Raw genomic sequence first — 22511 nt, 5'->3', positions numbered from 1 at the left:
TAGACAGCAACAAGGTCTCCCCTGAGCCTCCTCTTCTCCAGGCTAAGCAACCCCAGCTTCCTCAGCCTCTCCTCACTGGGCTTGTGCTCCAAACCCCTCCCCAGCTTTGTTGCCCTTCTCTGGACATGTTCCAGCAACTCAACATCTTTCCTAAACTGAGGGGCCCACAACTGGACACAGGACTCGAGGTGTGGCCTAACCAGTGCTGTGTACAGAGGCAGAGTGACTTCCATTTTATCCTTCATCTAGCCAGAACATGCTGAAGGTTTAATTTGTCCTGGTTGTCCTCAATTTCATTGCCTGATAAGGCTATAGAGCTAAGTAAATATGTTTGATTTTTATTGGCAGCCAGCTGTTTAAATCTGCAATTGGTTATGATGACCTGCAGAGAGAGGTAATCTATTATTACACATTCTAAAGGCTATCATCCTTTTCTCTTATTACTATTTTGATTTGGCAGGCTAAGACTTGGCAAAGTCACCCTGTGACATTTTCACTTTACCTGTGTTGCTACAGTTAGAATAAGGAGATGGTATGCAGTCTTGCTTTGGTTTTAAGTGTCAAATATACAGGCCACCAGGAATGTGAGTAGGGTAGAGTAGAGTAGAGTAGAGTAGAGTAGAATAGAATGGAGTAGAGTAGAATAGAATTAACCAGGTTGGAAGAGACCTTTGAGTTCATCGAGTCCAACTTATCATCCAACAATGTAGGTATGTGAAGTAGAAGTTGAAGTAAACTAAATGGGACTTCACAAGCAATTAATCTTGAATATACTTCTGGCTTTGTTTTCAGTAGGAACAGTTTTAAACCCCAGTAAGTTGTATTTACTAACTCCTTTCCCCCCACCCCCTGACTCTACAGCGTTTTGAGCTTCAAGATTCAGAAAGCCGCTTGCTTCCCAAGAGGATTACTAAGGTAGAAAGTGGAAGCAAACCTTTGAAGGCTGATGTAACTGTCCAGATTGGTGAAAAAGAAGTGACATTCCAGGTATGAATTTATCTATCCATCAAGCATATGTATGTTTTTGGATAGAATGAACATGTTTCCATTTCACTGACTCTTTTGACACTCACACTCGATACTGAAACTCATTTCACAGTCTCACCAAGGTTGGAAGAGGCTCAGGGGAGACCAAGTGATGTCCCTTGTGCCTGGGCCAGCACATGGCTGTGTAGACCGCTCCACAATCTTGGTCATGCCTTTCATCAGAAGGTGCTTCTAACACAGATGAGGGGAAAGGGTGGAAGGTGTGGCAGCTCAGAGAGGCTGAAAATAGTTGATAAAGGCTGCTGCAGACATTCAAAGTGCAGTGGTGGTGGCGGAAGAACCTGCAGTTATCACAGTATAGCTTAGCTAGCTTATTTTTTCTCTTTCTTACTTTCTTTCTTGTAGGTTCCAGCTGGGACTGGGCTGGTCAAAAATCATCCTCAGTCAGATACTTTCATAAGGACTTTGAGCCATGATCAACTTTTGGCAGAAATGATGCAGTCCCATATGGTTAAAGATATGTGTTTAATTGGAGGAAAAGTAAGAATTTACATTTCTTTTGTCCCCTCATTCTCCTGCCCCTTAGAATGTAATCTAATTCTTCATTTTTCTCTTTGTAGGGCTGTGGTAAAACAGTTATTGCTAAGGAGTTTGCTGATATACTGGGATACAGTATAGAACCTATAATGCTGTACCAGGTAAGAAAACTAACTGCTGACGGTCATGCTTTGAATATGATCTAAAATGTAACAACACAGACATTGATTCTTTGTATGTATTCTCTCTTTCAGTGATCTAAAAGCTGCAACTATGTACACACACAGCTGCAGCTTTTACAGTCACTGACAGTCACACATATGGGTTAAAGAAGTAAAGGATAGCAAAGAAATCAAAGAGAAGATGTTCTGATCATAATAGTGCATTGTTATTTTTCTGTTAGAGGAGTGGACATGTAGAAAGGTAAAGTTGTGGAGCTGCCACTCTTGTCAACAAAAGGTAACCATGACACAGGGGGCCTGCTGTGGATTTAAGGTGCATAGCATAGCATAGCATAGCATAGCATAGCATAGCATAGCATAGCATAGCATAGCATAGCATAGCATAGAATAGACCAGGTTGGCAGAGACCTTCAAGATCATTGTGTCCAACCCATCATCCAACACCACCTAATCAACTAAACCATACAACCAAGCATCCTGTCAAGCCTCGTCCTGAACACCCCCAGCGACGGCGACCCCACCACCTCCTCGGGCAGCCCATTCCAATGGGCAATCACTCTCTCTGTGTAAAACTTCCTCCTAACCTCCAGCCTAAACCTCCCCTGGCACAGCCTGAGACTGTGTCCTCTTGTTCTGGTACTGGTTGCCTGGGAGAAGAGACCAACCTCTGCCTGGCTGCAACCTCCCTTCAGGTAGTTGTAGAGAGCAATGAGGTCTCCCCTGAGCCTTGTCTTCTCCAGGCTAAGCAACCCCAGCTCCCTCAGCCTCTCCTCATAGGGCTTGTGCTCCAAGCCCCTCACCAACTTTGTTGCCTTTCTCTGGACACGCTCCAGCAAGTCAACATCCTTCCTAAACTGAGGGGCCCAGAACTGGACACAGTGCTCGAGGTGCGGCCTAACCAGTGCAGTGTACAGGGGCAGAATGACCTCCCTGCTCCTGCTGGCCACACTGTTCCTGATGCAGGCCAGGATGCCTTTTATTTCATATCCCTTTGATTTCATCTGGACTGTGCCTTTCTCACAGCAAAAGAGGTATTGTGCACACCCTAAGCTCTGTCATGGTTAACAGTGATCTCCCATATCCAGTGGTCACTTGATAGAGTCTAACCTCATCAGATAAACTACAGAATTGCAAGATTAAAAAGTAGAATTAATATATTTGTTAGCTTTGCATAGTAGGAATCACATGTGTAAGGCTTTCTCCATAACCTCTGAGAATGAAAACACTTTCAAATGAAATAGGAAGTCAGGAGGCTCCCATGACCTTGTGAGTCAAGATACACCAAATATCACAAGGTTTACAGTTATGAGTGATAATTTGCAATGCTGCAGGGGAACATTAGCATTAAATTTAATGCAGTGTACTGGTCTCTTTTTACCATCCCTTTGCTTACTTAAATTTTTCCCAGGCAGCATGGAGACCTCCAGAGGAAGCAATGGCAGTGGCAGCTGTTTTGAAGTGCAATGGCATGTGGGGTGTGAGAGAGATTGGCAGAAATGGGTGGTGATGTTGGAGAGCTGAAGGAAAGAAATATTGCTGCTGCTGAAAAAATGCCTGTCCATTTAATGTTTTCCTGCACTGTAGAGAGCCTCCCCAGACAGGATCCCACTGCTTTGCCTTTCCCCTATATGCCTTCAGCTGATAAAGCTGAACAGTGTAAAATTGTGTCTGCATAGATACAGTCAGAAAGATCACTTCTGCTGTCTTCTTGTGCTTTAATGTGGCCAGGAGCAAGCAGATTTGAGTTCCAAAACGCTGTAGCCTCATCAGTGCAATGTTGCATTCTCAGTGACATACCTAGGTTCCCAGGAGTACCTATTACCTTCCATACAGTGAAGTATGAGGTGCTTACTTTCTGAGCCAGAATAGAGTGTGTGCTACGTAATTTTCTCTGTGCTTCTTGCTGCAAACATGTTTTTAAGTCATCCCAGGAAAATAACTTTTGCAAGTTGATAAGTTTCCTTAAGGACTGGCACACCCTAACCCTTGTTTTGTGACACACAATACAATATTGGGCACTCAGCAGCAAAATGAGACCATTTCTTTGTTAAATACATGGCCACTGTGTTTCAACATCCTACCTTTAGTCATTACCTCCATTGAACAGGATGGAAGACTTTGGGTTGGGAGACATATGAGAAGCTGACAATGAAATTAGTTACTCAGTAACAACTCTCTTATTTATTTATTTTCCTGAGAGATCTGTAGGAGGAAGTTTTACACAGAGAGAGTGATTGCCCATTGGAATGGGCTGCCCGAGGAGGTGGTGGGGTCGCCGTCGCTGGGGGTGTTCAGGGCGAGGCTTGACAGGATGCTTGGTGCCAGGGTTTAGTTGATTAGGTGGTGTTGGATGATAGGTTGGACACGATGATCTTGAAGGTCTCTTCCAACCTGGTCTATTCTATTCTATTCTATTCTATTCTATTCTATTCTATTCTATTCTATTCTATTCTAATTCATACAGAAATGAAATCTAGAACAAGAGTTTGTAGTATTTCCCATTGGAGTGGTTTCACCAGGGTTTAAGCAAATTCAAAGAGTAGAGGGTTTTTATAGAGAGGCTTTTTGATATCAAACAGAGACTGGACGAGGCGCTTGGTGCCATGGTTTAGTTGATTAGATGGTGTTGGGTGATCAGTTGGACTTGATCTCAAAGGTCTCTTCCAACCTGGTTATTTCTATTTCTATTCCACTCCCTTTCCCCCTTTCCCCCTTTCCCCCTTTCCCCCTTTCCCCCTTTCCCCCTTTCCCCCTTTCCCCCTTTCCCCCTTTCCCCCTTTCCCCCTTTCCCCCTTTCCCCCTTTCCCCCTTTCCCCCTTTCCCCCTTTCCCCCTTTCCCCCTTTCCCCCTTTCCCCCTTTCCCCCTTTCCCCCTTTCCTCCCCCTTTCCCCCTTTCCCCCTTTCCCCCTTTCCCCCTTCCTTTCCCCTTCTCCTTTGTTTTAAAATTGCTTAAAATCAAACATTTTCTCCTTCCAGAGCTTCAGGAGAAAAACCATCCATATTCAAAGGGATGTTATAACAGTTTTCCAGCAACTTGCTCCTTTTCTTCCCCCATCCAAAACAAAAAGTCTTCTGAGCACATCAGTAGTATTTGTGTACTGTGATGCTTTTGTTTCTAGGATTAATTTCTTTTTTGGTGTCTTTTTTTGTTTGCATGACCTCATGATTTTTCTTTACCAATCTTTTCCAGTTTTTTTTATTTGAGAAATAATGTAAGTCCAAATTGGCATGAAGAGCAGGAAACAGATTTTTCACCTTTTACTTGCCAAAAGCACTACAAACTATGCAAAACGGCTAAGTCGGAGGCTCGTATCGCCGTAGAAGCTAAAGGGAGTGCAACAGAAGTTACCCTACTTGTTTGTTTTTTTTCCTGTGTGCAAAATATTTCAGAAGACTAATAGCATCATATAAAACACAGAACTTAGAAGGACTGCTAGTTGGGTTAGGAACTGGCTGGAGGGCCGAGCCCAGGGAGTGGTGGTGAATGGTGCCACATCCAGCTGGCGGCCAGGCACTAGTGGTGTGCCCCAGGGATCAGTACTGGGCCCCTTTAGTACGTTTAGTATCTTCATGCTCTGTAGTATCTTCACTGATGATCTGGATGAGGGGATTGAGTCCATCATCAGTAAATTTGCAGACAACACCAAGCTGGGAACAGGTGTTGGTCTGTTAGAGGGTAGGAAGGGACCTTGACAGACTGGACAGATGGGCAGAATCCAAGGGCATGAGATTGAACACATCCAAGTGCCAGGTTCTGCACATTGGCCACAGGAACCCCAAGCACTGCTGGAGGTTGGGGGCTGAGTGGCTGGAGAACAGCCAGGCAGAGAGGGACCTGGGGGTGCTGGTTGACGGTAGACTGAACATGAGCCTGCAGTGTGCCCAGGCAGCCAAGAAGGCCAATGGCATCCTGGCTTGTATCAGCAGGAACAGGGAGGTCATTCTGCCCCTGTACACTGCACTGGTTAGGCCACACCTTGGGTACTGTGTCCAGTTCTGGGCTCCTCAGTTTAGGAAAGATGTTGACTTGCTGGAACATGTGCAGAGAAGGGCAACAAAGCTGGGGAGGGGTTTGGAGCACAAGCCCTATGAGGAGAGGCTGAGGGAACTAGGGTTGCTTAGCCTGGAGGAGGCTCAGGGGTGACCCTTATTGCTCTCTACAACTACCTTAAGAGAGGTTGTAGCCAGGTGGGGTTGGTCTCTTCTCCCAGGCAACCAGCACCAGAACAAGAGGACACAGTCTCAAGCAGCACCAGGGGAGGTTTAGGCTGGATGTTAGGAAGAAGTTCTTCCTAGAAAGAGTGATTGCCCATTGGAATGTGCTGCCAAAGGAGGTGGTAGAGTCGCCATCATTGGAGGTGTTTAGGAGGAGACTTGATGGGGTGCTTGGTTGCATGGTTTAGTTGATTAGGTGGTTTTGGATGATAGGTTGGGCGCAATGATCTTGAAGGTCTCTTCCAACCTGGTCTATTCTAGTCTAGTCTAGTCTAGTCTAAATTAAAATAAGGATTTTGTTATACCAGGTAAGGTAACATTGCCATAGCTTTGCCCAAAATAGGGGGGAAAAATTATTGCATATGCTTCTCTTACCTTCCCTCCAAAGGAAGAGATTTTTAGTGTTAGACTAATGTAACCCTTTGCCTGAAATGTTATGTTTTTAATACCTTATAGAATAGAATGGACTAGACTAGACTAGACTAGACTAGAATAGAATAGAATAGAATAGAATAGAATAAACCAGGTTGGAAGAGACCTTCAAGATCATCGTGTCCAACCTATCATCCAACACCACCTAATCAACTAAACCATGCAACCAAGCATCCTGTCAAGCCTCGTCCTGAGCACCCCCAGCAACGGTGACCCCACCACCTCCTTGGGCAGCCCATTCCAATGGGCAATCACTCTCTCTATATTAACAATAAAGAGAAACAATGAATCACTAGGCAAGTATTTAGCCATGAAACACATCCCTTACAAGAGCTGCACGTGTTAGCAAATGATACTTGTCCTTAATGCATCGCTAAATTGAATCTTACTCAGCCATTTAAATTGCAGTCTTGATACTCATTTTGTATTTCTGAAAATATTGTGCAGCAGAATACACTTCTGAGTGTTATCTCCAGAAAATTAATGTGTGGTTCTCAAGTGGTGGTTGGAATTACAGATGAATATTCGATGTAGCTTCCCCAGGCTCCCAGTTGATTCATACTGTATGTTGTTTCATTCCTCTGACGGTGAATTCTCAGAAGGTGTGTTAGTTAAATATTCAGTTATGCAGTGTTTACTTGCTGCTCAATGCACACTTGTGATGCAAGTCCTAAAAGCACTTCTTTCCCTGGCTTTGAGAAAAAAAAAACACCCAACATTGCTCATTCTGGTTTTAGTCTAATTCATTAATAACACAGAAAAGAGCAAATGCAGCAGAGAAAACACCCAGAAATACAACAATAAAAATGATCTGGTTTGCTGGATGGGAATGTGGGGGCTTTAAATGTGGAAGCACTGAACTAACCAGACTTTGTCCTGTTATTTTAAGGCTTCTAAGGAAATATAGAAAGAGGAAATGATTCAGGCCATATGATGTAATGTGTTCTATTTTTATCCTTTAAAGTTCAAAGGGTTTATAGTTGTGAGGAGCACATATGCAAAAGCTGCAGCTATAATAGAAAGTATTTTTCTTATCTGATTTCAAGGTTGTATTCACAGCACAGCCTCAGAAATTTAATCTTCTGGCTCCCAAAATGATTATCACATCTTTGTTGCTCTAGTGCTTCCCTGTTAAAATGGACTACCTAAAATATGTGTGCTGGAGGATATTTCAGATGTTATGTTTGGGTTTTTATTGATCCCTTAAGCATTACTTTGTGATACGCTACATACTTTTGGTTCTGTGTGTTACTGGCTCTTTTCTTATTCTGTCCTTTATTTTTATGCTTCCCACTGCATTTTCCTGCTGAGAGGTGGATTGTCCTGCTGGTTTGTGTTCAAAATGAATGATGCAATCGTTGCACTTTCAGGTGACTTCCACACGAAATGACTGACTCGGTTGTTCCAGGTGTAAATTGCTGCCCCCTTCTGTACACAAAGTTGTGTACAAGTTGCCAGAAGCTTGCATTATAATGAAGGGGGAGGGGAAGGCTTTTGTTCTGGTGTCAAAGAGGTACTATTGGCAAGTCTAAAACTTCCAAAGACTATCTAAAATAGTGTGTGTGTGTGTGTGTGTGTAGATTCAGGTATGCATTTCTGATATGCTACCAGAGAAGGGCAATGAAGTTGATGAGGGGCTTGGACCACAAGCCCTGTGAGGAGAGTCTGAGGGAGCTGGGGTTGCTTAGCCTGGAGAGGAGGAGACTCAGGGGTGACCTTATTGCTCTCTACAACTACCTTAAGGGAGGTTGTAGACAGGCAGAGGTTGGTCTCTTCTCCCAGGCAACCAGCACCAGAACAAGAGGACACAGTGTCAGGCTGCACCAGGGGAGGTGTAGGCTGGAGGTTAGGAGGAAGTTTTACACAGAGAGAGTGATTGCCCATTGGACTGGGCTGCCTGAGGAGGTGGTGGAGTCACCATCACTGGAGGTGTTCAGGAGGAGACTTGATAGGGTGCTTGGTTGCATGGTTTAGTTGATTAGGTGGTGTTGGATGATAGATTGGACTCAATGATCTTGAAGGTCTCTTTCAACCTGGTTTATTCTACTCTACTCTACTCTACTCTACTCTACTCTACTCTACTCTACTCTACTCTACTCTACTCCTATTCTATTCTGTTCTAATTGAAAATTTCCTTCTAATCTTTTTTTGAATATATTCTCAGGAAAAACAGAAGGCAGTTTTGTAAGGAGGAAGATTATACCTGTAGAGTAAGAAAACAGAGCATAAATATATTCTTCTGATACTTACAGGATATGACAGCTAGAGATCTGCTGCAGCAAAGGTATACCCTTCCTAATGGAGACACTGCTTGGAGACCATCGCCACTTGTTACTGCTGCCCTGGAAGGAAAGCTTGTTATTCTCGACGGCATCCATCGAATTAACCCTGGTACTCTAGCTGTACTTCAAAGGTCAGGATGTGAGCATGGATAAGCTGGGTGTGCATGATATGGTTGTTGAGCACATGCATACTGAGAAGCGAAGTCACTTCTGCTGAATCTGGCTGTGTACTCCAAAGATCAAGCTGAGCATTGAAGTTTCATAGAACATCTAATGTTCAGTCTGTACATACTTAAAAGCAGAAGCAGTTCATAGAATCACAGTATCACACTATCACAGTATCACCAAGGTTGGAGGAGACCTCAAAGATCATCGAGTCCAACCTCTCACCATAGACCTCATGACTAGACCATGGCACCACCTGGGCACACTGCTGGCTCCTGTTTAGGTGGCTGTCAATCAGCTCCCCCAGGTCCCTCTCTGTTTGGCTGCTCTCCAGCCACTCTGACCCCAGCCTGTAGCTCTGCATGGGGTTGCCGTGGCCGAAGTGCAGCACCTGGCACTTGGACTTGTTGAATGTGCAGCCTCAAACGGTCACAAATGCCATCCCATTGGACTCTGCCCATCTGTCCAGTCGGTCGAGGTCCCTCTGCAGAGCCTTTCTACCCTCTAACTGACCAACCTCTGCTCCCATCTTGGTGTCATCTGCAAATTTGCTGATGACTGTCTCAATCCCCTCATCCAGATCATCAATGAAGATACTAAAGAGGAATCAACAAGGTTGGAAAAGACCACAAAGATCATCAAGTCCAACCTGTTAATTCCTTCATGGGATGTTTGTGTTAGCATGTAATAATAACAAGAAATTTCATCTCTTTCTAAATGCAGAATGTCTGAACTGAAGAATGAGATAAATATTATACTCTAAACATAGGAAGTCTACAAATTAGTAATATTTGCTCGATGAATTGAAAATGCAAAATGACAGAAACCATAAATACCATTGTGAATGCATTCTGCTTGTAAATAATATAGAATCATACAATCAGTAAGGTTGGAAAAGACCTCAAAGATCATCAAGTCCAACCCATCCACCAACACCTCATGACTACTAAACCATGGCTTCAAGTGCCGCATCCAGTCCCTTTTTGAACACCTCCAGGGAGGGTGACTCCACCACCTCCCACCTCAATGGCCAATCACTCTTTCTGGGACAAACTTTCTCCCCACCTCAAGCCTAAACCTGCCCTGGCACAGCTTGAGACTGTGTCCTCTTGTTCTGAATTGATAATATGTGAATGTTACAGTTGTATGCAAAACATGCTTTGCATTGATTGTAAAGAACTCCTTCTAAACACTACTCAGTTTAGGAAAGATGTTGAGTTGCTGGAACGTGTCCAGAGAAGGGCAACAAAGTTGGTGAGGGGTCTGGAGCACAAGCCCTGTGAGGAGAGGCTGAGGGAGCTGGGGTTGCTTAGCCTGGAGGAGAGGAGACCTTATTGCTCTCTCCAACTACCTGAAGGGAGGTTGTAGCCAGGTGAGGATTGGTGTCATCTCCCAGGCAACCCGTGACCAAACAAGAGGACACAGTCTCAAGCTGCACCAGGGGAGGTTTAGGCTGGATGTTAGGAAGAAGTTCTTCACAGAGAGAGTGATTGGCCATTGGAATGTGCTGCCCAGGGAGGTGGCAGAGTCACCATCACTGGAGGTGTTTTAGAGGAAACTGGATGAGGCACTTGGTGCCATACTTTAGCTGAATAGATGGTGTTAGATGGTAGGTTGGACTTGATGATCTTGAAGGTCTCTTCCAACCTGGTTAATTCAATTCAATTCTATTCTATTCTATTCTATTCTGTTCTGTTCTATTCTATTCTATTCTGTTCTATTCTGTTCTATTGTACTTCATAATTCAATTAAAAAATATCTTAAACTTTGCAGAACAAAAGCAGTAATAGCAAATGCCATGCTAATAATAATCTATGCTTTCAGGTCAAATTTTTCATGTGCCTGCATTATATGAGGCTTTTTGCAAGCTTAAAATTAACCACTAGCCTTCTTTTATTTTGGATACACACATACATATGTACATATATATACATGCATATATATATATATATATATATATATATATGCAGAAGTGAGAATGACACTTCCCTATTTTTTTGCTTTTGTGATCACTTTAAATTTGCCTTCTGGTTTTTCTTCTGATGTGCATGTTATATCTGATCAACCTCTGCATGTGAAAAATAAATCTGGGTTCTGTGTATGTTAATCACTAGAGCCAACTGAAATGTAGTGCTTCACGAAACAAATCAGACATATGTTACTTGATACCAGGTACAAAAAGGTGGCTGTTTCATGACATTTAAGCACACTCTGCTAGTAAGACAGAGTTTTTTGCATTTTATTTTCCTGCCATTCCTATTTAAATAGACTGTGTACTGAAACTGTTTATTTATGTATGTTATTTTACCTAGAGTCCTCTGTCCAGTTCTGGGCCACTCAGTTTAAGAAGGACACTGGGACTCTTGAACGTGTCCAGAGAAGGGGAACGAGGCTGGGGAGAGGCATTGAGCATAAGCCCTATGAGGAGAGGCTGAGAGAGCTGGGGTTATTTAGCCTGGAGAATAGGAGGCTCAGGGGAGACCTTCTTGCTCTCTACAACTCCCTGAAGGGCGCTTGTAGCCAGGAGGGGGTTGGTCTCTTCTCCCAGGCAACCAACACCAAAACAAGAGGACACAGTCTCAAGCTGTGTCAGGGGAAGTTTAGGCTGGAGGTGAGGAGAAAGTTCTTCACAGAGAGAGTTGTTAGCCATTGGAATGTGCTGCCCAGGGAGGTGGTGGAGTCACCATCCCTGGAGGTGTTCAAGAGGAGATAGGACGTGGCACTTGGTGCCATGGTTTAGTAGTCAGGAGGTCTTGGGCAACAGGTTGGACTTGATGATCTTAGAGGTCTCTTCCAGCCTTGGTGATTCTATGATTCTATTATATGATTTTTTCTCCACACCTGGATCTCAGAATCATACAGAATCACCAAGGTTGGAGGAGACCTCAAAGATTATCAAATCCAACCTGTCACCACAGACCCCATGACTAAACCATGGCACCAAGAGCCACATCCAGTCCCCTCTTGAACACCTCCAGGGATGGTGATGGATGCATCGTAAATTGGAATAGAATAGAATAGAATAGAATAGAATAGAATAGAATAGAATAGAATAGAATAGAATAGGAGTAGAATAGAATAGAATAGGAGTAGAATAGAATAGGTTGGAAGAGACCTTCAAGATCATCTCGTCCAACCCATCATCCAACACCATCTAATCAACCAAACCATGCAACAAAGCACCCTATCAAGTCTCCTCCTTAACTTCTTTTTACTGTGACCCATGTTGACTGAGAAAAGCTTTAAACAAAGTCTTAGTTGATTCAAATGTTTTAAGACATAATCAAAAAGTAGATAATGCTTATTCTTTCTTTTCTGACAGACTAATACACGACAGAGAACTGACTCTCTACGATGGCACCAGACTGCTAAGGGAAGATAGATACCAGAATTTAAAGGAAGAACTGCAGCTATCTGATGAGAAACTACAGGAAAGGTAAAGTGTCAGCTATCATGAGACAATCCTCTATAGAGCTTCATTTATTTATTTTTTAGTATCATACAAGATGCTTCCTTATTAAATGGATACCTTTTAGTGACCAGGAGAAACACTGTAAACAGCAGCTTCCTTATGAGCTTTTTTTTGCTTTCTGTGACATGGGACAATTATATCCTGTTTAGAGTGCTTGAACTAAAAGGACAGCATTCAATATCCTTTAGCAGAAAGAGTTAGAAAACAAAGAGGGACCCTAAGTACATAATAATGTAGACATAGAGCTATATACTATTTAATTTTGGAATGCTTAATTAAGAATGTTGGTAAATAAAGCTAAATTGACATTAGCTCCAACTTGTTACTATCCTCTGCCTCCTTAGCTGGAAAGCTGGTATTCAATTTACAACTAATATAAGGCAGGATATCCTAAGGATGGGTTGGGACCCATTATGCTTATTCTTTTTGTTTCTTCACTTCCAGTTGTCTGCTAGAAACGTTCCACAGATGATAGGAAGGATTTCCAGTCTGCTGAGGCCATGGTTGATACATAGTCAAACACTGCTGACCAATTGTAGTTAATGGGAGGGATGTTGTTAAGTGTGTGTCAAAACAAATGTAATCTACTATTCAGTAATAGAGAAGCAGCTAAACATACTGTGATTAAGTGACCCCAGGCCCTGTAAAAACAGTGGAAGTTTTATGTCAGATGTTTGTGCTCATATTTACCCTGCAGGGTGTGCATGTGCCAACCTTTGAAGAGGCTTTGTCAGTTATAGTGGAAATGCACTCATGATGTGCCACCCTGTTTCTCTGGTTGTCTGAGTATGATTTTCTTTCTGTGACCTCTTTTGTGGTTCACCTTTTAGAAAACCTGATTGTCTTACACTGCCTGGTTGTCTTGTTATTTATTCTGATCCAAACTACTCTTAGTTTGTTGGTTTTGTTTGGCTTTAAACCAGCCATCACCAGCAAGCACAACAACGAAACAAAGCAAACATGGACGTGGCGCTTGGTGCTATGATCTAGTTGTGAGGTCTGTTGGAACAGGTTGGACTTGATGATCCTTGGGGTCTCTTCCAACCTTAGTTACTGTGATACTGTGTGATACTGTGATACTGTAAATGTTACAGTATCACAGTATCACTAAGGTTGGAAGAGACCTCGAGGATCATCAAGTCCAACCTGTCACCACAGACCTCATGACTAGACCATGGCACCAAGTGCCACGTCCAATCCCCTCTTGAACACCTCCAGGGACGGTGACTCCACCACCTCCCTGGGCAGCACATTCCAATGGCTAACAACTCTCTCTGTGAAGAACTTTCTCCTCACTTCGAGCCTAAACTTCCTCTGGCACAGCTTGAGACTGTGTCCTCTTGTTCTGGTGCTGGTTGCCTGGGAGAAGAGACCAACCCCCTCCTGGCTACAATCACCTTTCAGGTAGTTGTAGACAGCAAGAAGGTCTCCCCTGAGTCTCCTCTTCTCCAGGCTAAACAATCCCATCTCCCTCAGCCTCTCCTCAGAGGGCTGTGCTCAAGGCCTCTCCCCAGCCTTGTTGCCCTTCTCTGGACACGTTCAAGTGTCTCAATGTCCTTCCTAAACTGAGGGGCCCAGAACTGGACACAGCACTCAAGGTGTGGCCTAACCAGTGCAGTGTACAGGGGTACAATGACCTCCCTGCTCCTGCTGGCCACCCTATTCCTAATGCAGGCCAGGATGCCATTGGCCTTCTTGGCCACCTGGGCACACTGCTGGCTCATGTTTAGGCAGCTGTCAATCAGCATCCCCAGGTCCCTCTCTGTTTGACAGCTGTCCAGCCACACTGACCCCAGCCTGTAGCTCTGCATGGGGTTGCTGTGGCCAAAGTGCAGCACCTGGCACTCAGACTTGTTGAATGTTAACATGTCCAATCTTGTGTGGCTTTGTTTGCTCGTTTTGGGTTGGGTTTTTTGGTAGATACGATACAATTTAAGCCTACTTGTTCCTAACTGCATCCAGCCTGCCAAGGCCATGCACCCAGCTAGATGGGCATTTCCTGCATTTGTTTTTATTTGGCTGAAGAACTATGTGTCAGGGGCATGTTCTGTTTGTCAGGATTTTAAGCTCAGGCTTTGAAAAAAAAAAAAATGAAGGGAAAAAAGCATCAAGGATCCATCTTGTAATTTGAAATACATCTAGTCACTGTGTGAATCTCCTTCCTGCTTCATGTTTGTGGTTTTGTCCATGGTGCTTTTGAGCAGAATGGCATTGACTCTACTGGTTTGCTTGCTGCGTGGTAGCCTTTAGTTCATGCCAATGTACTCCAAAAACCTAAGCAATTCATCAGATACCCATTTCAGTACTACTCCTGGTTCAAAACTTCCCCACAAGAACAGAGCTTTACATCTGGATTTGGTATTTCCCTGACTGTTTTGGCTGTTGAGTCCCTTACAGCCTTCATTATCTGTCCCAGCTGCCTTCTTTAAAGATTACTCTGCAGAGTCATCTAATCACTATGCCACCTCTGTACATAACTTTCCTTCCCTTCAGTGTCATTGAGTGACCTTTTGCTTCTGCTGTTCAGTACTAAAGGTGCATTGCTTCTGACTACTTTGGAGGCTTCAAAAGTACTGTTTTGCCTTTCCTCAGAAGGCCATCCCCCTTTCCTTCAGGTTGCACTCTACTGCTTTTACCTACCCGCCTTAATATTTCATGACATGTGGTTTATTGTGAATTGTGAGGCTCTGAATTATCTATTTGACTGACAGTGATCTTTCACCATCTGAATGAAGGGTGTCTGCTGTCCTAGATAGGGACACATTTCAGATTAGTACTTGATCTTCAAATGAGGCAAGAAAATAGGAACCCCACTATGCAAGCATTCCTGCATCTGTAAGCTCAGTGACCATTTAGCACCATTGTTGATACAGATAAAAATTCCTGGTACCATATTACGTGTCCAGAGAAGGGCAACAAACCTGGGGAGGGGTTTGGAGCACAGCCCTGTGAGGAGAGGCTGAGGGAGCTGGGGTTGCTTAGCCTGGAGAAGAGGAGGCTCAGAGGAGACCTTCTTGCTGTCTACAACTACCTGAAGGGAGGTTGTAGCCAGGTGGGGGTTTATCTCTTCTCCCAGGCAACCAGTACCAGAACAAGAGGACATAGTCTCAAGCTGCACCATGGGATGTTTAGGCTGGATGTTAGGAAGAAGTTCTTCCCAGAAAGAGTGATTGGCCATTGGAATGTGCTGCCCAGGGAGGTGGTGGAGTCACCATCACTGGAGGAGTTTAGGAAGAGACTGGATGGGGTGCTTGGTGCCATGGTTTAGTTGATGAGATAGTGTTGGATGATAGGTTGGACTTGATGGTCTTGAAAGTCTCTTCCAACCTGGTCTGGTCTATTCTGTTCTATTCTATTCTATTCTATTCTATTCTATTCTATTCTATTCTATTCTATTCTATTCTATTCGCTGACATCTCTTGTGCTGAGAATCTCACCTCCTCAGTGAAATGTTCAATCTGGCCCTTGTTCAGTTTTCTTATCTGCTAATTTATTCAGAAGAAGCCAGAATTAACTAATGTGAATAGGTATCCCCTTGCTTGATTTTTTTTTTCTGGGGCTGCTTTGGTGTCTGTGAACCACTCTGTGACAGCACACTGTTCTCATCAACCCTTGAGAAAGGAAAGGTGTTGCAGGACCTGGTTTTGGTCCTGAAAACATCACTACCTTTTAGTGGCTCCAGGATGCAATGGCAATAGTTGCTCTTCTATTCCAGGACTGCATTCCTCTGTGTTGCTTGTGCTTTCCAGCAGCAGTTACCTGTCAGAGCAAACTACAGTACCTTCCAGTGCTGCAGGATGGCAGTGCAGAATTAGCCCAGTCACCCTGTTATCAAATGATATCTAAGGTACTGGCAGCTGATTTGGCACAGATGAACAAAGCACGGTGGTGCTAACCAGCCCTCATTTACCTGCAGAAAAATTGCCCTGTGGAGGTGTTGTATAGAATATGTTGTACCTTGAATTTGTTTGCAGATTGGCTGAGCAAACTTGTACTTCTAAGTCACAACTGGAGATGCTTTCCATATCCATGAGAAATGTCTCTTTTGCTGTGTGTCAGTGACTGTGGCTATTTGCTTTAGCTATATTCCTGATGTTGGGGTGAGGTGGAAAGAGAGCTTTACTTATCCTGCTTTACTGGATTTCACTAAAGGAATTTCAGTGCAGTTGCTTTTTGGCAGGCCTACAGAGTATACACTGCCATTCCCAGTTCTACTGAGACTGAATCTGGGTTGTTTGGTGAGTGACACATTAGACTACTATTAACTTTCCAATAAGGGTGTTCCCTCTGGAAAGTGGTTGCAAGTTCTGTTTGAATTAGGGGATATTACACCCCACCCCCATTTAGCTTCTGTTCTCAGTTGTGCATTGGACAGGCTGGACAGATGGGCAGAGTCCAAGGGCATGAGATTTAACACATCTAAGTGCTGGGTTCTACATAATTATATGGATTTGTCATTATATGCAGTTCCATGTAGGAAAATTACTGACAAAGGAAACTCATTCTGATTAGGAAAGGTTTGGCTTTTAAGTTGTTTCTTAATGCAGTTAAGCCAAAGCAAATGAGAAGCAGTAGCCAGCTTGTTCTTTGCTCTTTGAACATAAGCCTGCAGTGTGCCCAGGTGGCCGAGAAGGCCAATGGCATCCTGGCCTGTATAAGGAATAGTGTGGCCAGCAGAAGCAGGGAGGTCATTCTGCCCCTGTACTCAGCACTAGTTAGGACACACCTTGAGTCCTGTGTCCAGTTGTGGGCCCCTCAGTTTAGGAAAGATGTTGAGTAGCTGGAACGTGTCCAGAGAAGGGCAACAAAGCTGGGGAGGGGTTTGGAACACAAGCCCTATGAAAAGAGGCTGAGGGAGCTGGGGTTGCTTAGCCTGGAGAAAAGGAGGCTGAGCAGAGGCCTTCTTGCTCTCTACAACTCCCTGAAGGGAGGTTGCAGCCAGGTGGGGGTTGGTCTCTTCTCCCAGGCAACCAGCACCAGAACAAGAGGACACAGTCTCAAGCTGTGCCAGGGGAGGTTTAGGCTGGATCTTAGGAAGAAGTTCTATGCAGAAAGAGAGATTGGCCATTGGAATGTGCTGCCCGGGGAGGTGGTGGAGTCACCATCACTGGAGGTGTTTAGGAAGAGACTGGATGGGGTGCTTGGTGCCATGGTTTAGTTGATTAGATGGTGTTGGGTGATAGATTTGACTCGATGATCTTGAAGATCTTTTCCAACCTGGTTAATCGTATTTGTTCTATTTGTTCTATATTTCTGTCTTTGCTACTTCTAGTAATTCATAAACACAAAGCAACTCACTGTTACACTCTGTTCCCTTAATTTGGGTCTCATTAGTGAGGTGGCCAGATGCTGTTCTAAGCTATTGAAATACAAAGATGTCTTTCTTAATGGAAAAGAATCACCAGTAACGCTTTTTAGTAAACAATTTGGACTCAGTACTCAGTGGATGGAATTTTAAAGCCAAATTCCCATTTAAATCTGTTTTAGAGAAAAGGAGTACTATTCTTGACCAATAAGCTAAAACTTCTGGAAACATTCAATATTTTTTTTTAAGTCTGTGTTTGTAAAGGGATTTGACACACCTAAAGGTTTTCCCCATTTCAAAATTTGAGATACTAATGGAGAAGATGTAGAGATCACTTCTTCAGAGAAGCAGAACACATTTTGTACTGAGATTTTTATGCTCTTACATGGAAATATTTGATAATAAAAAACCCATTTTTGTTCATAGTTTTTATGCCTTTTAATTTTTAGTGCTTCAATAGCAATAATAGAATAGAATAGAGTAGAATAGAATAGAATTGAATAGAATAAACCAGGTTGGAAGAGACCTTCGAGATCATCACGTCCAACCCATCATCCAACACCATCTAATCAACTAAACCATGGCACCACGCACCCCATCCAGTCTCTTCCTAAACACCTCCAGGGATGGTGACTCCACCACCTCCCTGGGCAGCACATTCCAATGGCCAATAACTCTCTATGAAGAATTTCTTTCTAACATCCAGTCTAAACCTCCCCTAGCGCAGCTTAAGACTGTGTCCTCTTGTTCTGGTGCTGGGTGCCTGGGAGAAGAGACCAACCCCCTGCTGCCTACAACCTCCCTTCAGGTAGTTGTAGAGAGCAATAAGGTCTCCCCTGAGCCTCCTCTTCTCCAGGCTAAGCAACCCCAGCTCCCTCAGCCTCTCCTCACAGGGCTGTGCTCCAAACCCCTCCCCAGCTTTGTTGCCCTTCTCTGGACACATTCCAGCAACTCAACATCTTTCCTAAACTGAGGGACCCAAAATCCTCACGTGTAGTACTCATCTGTAATAGGGCAGAAAGAACCTTGAGAAGTCAAGAAAGGCTCATGAAGGTCCTGGAGCACATGATATGCGAGGAGTGTCTGAGAGAGCTGGGGTTGTTCCATCTGGAGAAGAGGAGGCTGAGAGGAGACCTCATCCCTCTCTACAGCTACCTGAAGGGAGGTTGGAGCGAGGAGAGAGCCAGCTTCTCCTTGGTGTCAAGCAACAGGACTATATGAATGGTTTCAAGCTGCACTAGGGGAGCTTCAGGGTGGATACTGGGAAATATTTTTCACAGAGAAGGTTATCAAACATTGGAATGGTTTGCCCAGGGCAGAGGTGGAGTCACTGTCCCTGGAGGTGCTTAAGCGGCATGTGGACCTGGCATTTAGGGACAGAGTTTAGTGTTTGCCCCTTCTGTGCTAGGTCAGGGGTTGGACTGGATGATCCTTGAGGTCTCTTCCAACTGGATGTTTTGTGTGATTCTGTGATAAACAGTATTTCAGTAGAGACTGTGAATGTGCTTCTTCCATGGCTGTGTTACTAGCAGTTACTGCAGGAAAGGGTACTTCAGTTTTCAGGTTGTTTTAGAGTTTTGCAGATGAAAACACTACTATACAGGAATTGTATTTTGGGTCTGTCTAATTTAAAAGCTTTATTAGCACTGTAAGAGCTGATGTTAATTATTACCATTGAGTTAGATGTTCATTATTATTGCCATCACTGGAGGTGTTTAGGAAGAGACTGGATGGGGTGCTGGGTGCCATGGTTAGTTGATTAGATGGTGTTGGGTGATAGGTTGGACTTGATCTCAAAGGTCTCTTCCAACCTGGTTAATTCCATTCCATTCCATTCCATTCCATTCCATTCCATTCCATTCCATTCCATTCCATTCCATTCCATTCCATTCCATTCCATTCCATTCCATTCCATTCCATTCCATTCCATTCCATTCCATTCCATTCCTACATCTCTTGTGTCAGCTAGCATTTTTATAAGTAGGGCTTCAGACTAATTGGTGCAGTAGCTCTGTCAGGATTGGCAAGTGCAAGCTGTGGGTTTGCCCTTGTGGGATTGTAAGCTTCTCCTTGGCCTACTAAAAGCCTATAAGCTGCAAGGTAAGTAGCAGTGGGCACACAGAGTGCTTTTTCCTCTCCTTTCGTTTGCCAGTTCAGCTGTGGTGTGAAGTTAGCAGTCACACTAGGATGACATTCACTCATTTGAGGAAACCAAGTAATTTTGTTTATGAGTATGAGAAGAAAAGAAAAGCTGCCTTAGAGAAAGTGACAGACAGTCCTTAAAAGATCTTTTACATAAAAGGAGATCTCAGCTTCTGATTCCTCATTCATTTAATGATTGTGTGGTTAGTTTTCCTGAAGCAGTTCAGAGAGTTCAGTGAGTTCAAATACCATGCACATTCAAGATTTCTTCATAGAGTTTACTCTATAATCATCCATTACTTCACTGACAAATACACTGTGAAGGTAGCACACAGCCTTTTCAAAGTGAGCAGTGAAGTGCTGGTTTGTCTTACAATGCAGTATTTTAATCTCTTTGGATGGATATCCAGAGAAGGGCAATGAGGCCGGTGAGAGGCCTCGAGCACAAGCCCTGTGAGGAGAAGCTGAGGGAGCTGGGGTTGTTTAGCCTGGAGAAGAGGAGGCTCAGGGGAGACCTTATTGCTGTCTACAACTACCTGAAGGGTGGTTGTAGGCAGCAGGGCGTTGGTCTCTTCTCCTAGGCAACCAGCACCAGAACAAGAGGACACAGTCTCAAGCTGTGCCAGGGGAAGTTTAGGCTGGAGGTGAGGAGAAAGTTCTTCACAGAGAGAGTTGTTAGCTGTTGGAATGTGCTGCCCGGGGAGGTGGTGGAGTCACCGTCCCTGGAGGTGTTCAAGAGGGGACTGGATGTGGCACTTGGTGCCATGGTTTAGTCATGAGGGCTGTGGTGACAGCTTGGACTTGATGATGTTTGTGGTCTCTTCCAACCTTGGTGATTCTATGATATCCCCTTCACAACCCTGGCACACATACACATAGAGCTGGTAAGTCCTTGGTGTGGTGAGCAGAAAGTCAGGAAAATGTAGAAGTAGGTACATAACAGAATTGCTTAAAAGCTAAACCAAGTCTCTCATAATGCATGGGTGGTTTTACTGCCCTGCAGACAGTGAATTATTTTCCATGCAATTAGGTGGAAAGGGAGCACACAGTAGGTCAGACAGATATAAATTGTGGCAGGGAGTGAATTTAGCAAGCAGTAAAAGTTTAGAATAGAATAGAATAGAATAGAATAGAATAGAATAGAATAGAATAGAATAGACCAGGTTGGAAGAGACCTTCAAGATCATCGCATCCAACCTATCATCCAACACCACCTAATCAACTAAACCATGCAACCAAGCACCCTGTCAAGTCTCCTCCTGAACACCTCCAGTGATGGTGACTCCACCACCTCCCCGGGCAGCCCATTCCAATGGGCAATCACTCTCTCTGTGTAGAACTTCTTCCTAACCTCCAGCTTAAACCTCCCCTGGTGCAGCTTGAGACTGTGTCCTCCTCTTCTGGTGCTGGTTGCCTGAGAGAAGAGACCAACCTCTGCCTGTCTACAACCTCCCCTAAGGTAGTTGTACAGAGCAAGAAGGTCACCCCCGAGTCTCCTCCAGGCTAAGCAACCCCAGCTCCCTCAGCCTCTCCTCACAGGGCTGTGCTCCAAACCCTTCCCCAGCTTTGTTGCCCTTCTCTGGGCACGTTCCATCAAGTCAACATCTTTCCTAAACTGAGGGGCCCAGAACTGGACACAGGACTCAAGGTGTGGCCTAAGCAGTGCAGTGTACAGGGGCAGAATGACCTCCCTGCTCCTGCTGGCCACACTATTCCTTATACAGGCCAATTGCTTGCATTTTCTAGCTTTTATTTCTTTTTGTTTTGTTCTTCTTGTTGTGGTGCTGTGTTCTTTTCCACTTTAGTGATTTTTTTTCAGATAAAATCATCTGTTAATTTTAGGCAGGCAAAATGTAAGAAAACCAGCAGGAAAACAACAATTGTGGTCCCAGTATATTAACAATTCCCAAATCATAAAATCAGGTAGAAAATAAGATTTATTAACTCATGTTCCAGGAAGAGACAACCCAAACTCTGCTTTTGCAGAGTGGCATTAGGAATGACATTCTGCTGTTTTGGTTGCCCTGAACTGTGTGTCAGTAATGAGAAAATCTTTCCCTAAAATCACCCTGAACAGACTGTGTTCTGATCTGCCTTTCACAAGCAGTGGCAGTAATCCTTGGTTGGAATTAAGCACTGATGTCGAAACAAGGACACAGATCTGACTAGGAGAGTGCTCTGCTACCTGTGCTGTCAGTAAACATTTGATGTGGAGAAGGATAGACTCTTTGTGTTAATCCAGTAATGCCAAATCTTCCCATTGTGCCTGAGACTCAACAATTCAAAGGATGTCAGGCTTTTAACCAGATGCACTTACTTGGCCTCCATCAAAAGAGAACACAAGATGTCAAATATTTTGGTGTAACACTGGAACTGGTTTCCCTGGGAGGTGGTTGAGGCCCCTTCCCTAGAGATACTCGAGGCTTGCCAGGGCTATGGGCAACCCAATCTAGTTGAGCATGTCCCTGCTTACTGTAGCGGGGGTTGGACTAGATGACCTTTAGAGGTCCCTTCCAACCCAAATCATTCTATGATTCTATGATTTATTTGTTTCTTTTTAGTATAGCTTCTTGCAGGAGCTCCATATTATATTCTTTCAGAGACTGATCAGTAAAATGATGGAACAACTTTGAACCTTTGCTGTCTACAACTTCCTGAAGGGAAGTTACAATATCCCAGTATCAACAAGGTTGGAAGAAACCTCAAAGGTCATCAAGTCCAACCTGTCACCACCGACCTCATGACTAGACCATGGCACCAAGTGCCACGTCCAATCCCCTCCTGAACACCTC

The 22511-nt window shown here is 44.1% G+C and overlaps 1 protein-coding gene across 1 annotated transcript in view; it reads left to right on the top strand.

The window, feature by feature from the left end:
- VWA8 (von Willebrand factor A domain containing 8) overlaps positions 1-22511 on the top strand; it is a 244047-nt gene that overhangs the window by 63334 nt on the left and 158202 nt on the right. The window contains exons 10-14 of the mRNA XM_054163092.1: positions 862-987; positions 1393-1527; positions 1608-1685; positions 8606-8766; positions 12123-12236. Coding sequence (XP_054019067.1) covers positions 862-987; positions 1393-1527; positions 1608-1685; positions 8606-8766; positions 12123-12236 — 614 coding nt within the window. The remainder of the gene's footprint in view (positions 1-861; positions 988-1392; positions 1528-1607; positions 1686-8605; positions 8767-12122; positions 12237-22511) is intronic.

This window comes from Dryobates pubescens, chromosome 7 (genome assembly GCF_014839835.1).
Source record: "Dryobates pubescens isolate bDryPub1 chromosome 7, bDryPub1.pri, whole genome shotgun sequence".
Classification (NCBI taxonomy): domain Eukaryota; kingdom Metazoa; phylum Chordata; class Aves; order Piciformes; family Picidae; genus Dryobates; species Dryobates pubescens.
The sequence above is the reverse complement of the archived record's forward strand: the minus strand, read 5'-3'. Positions and strand labels throughout refer to the sequence as shown.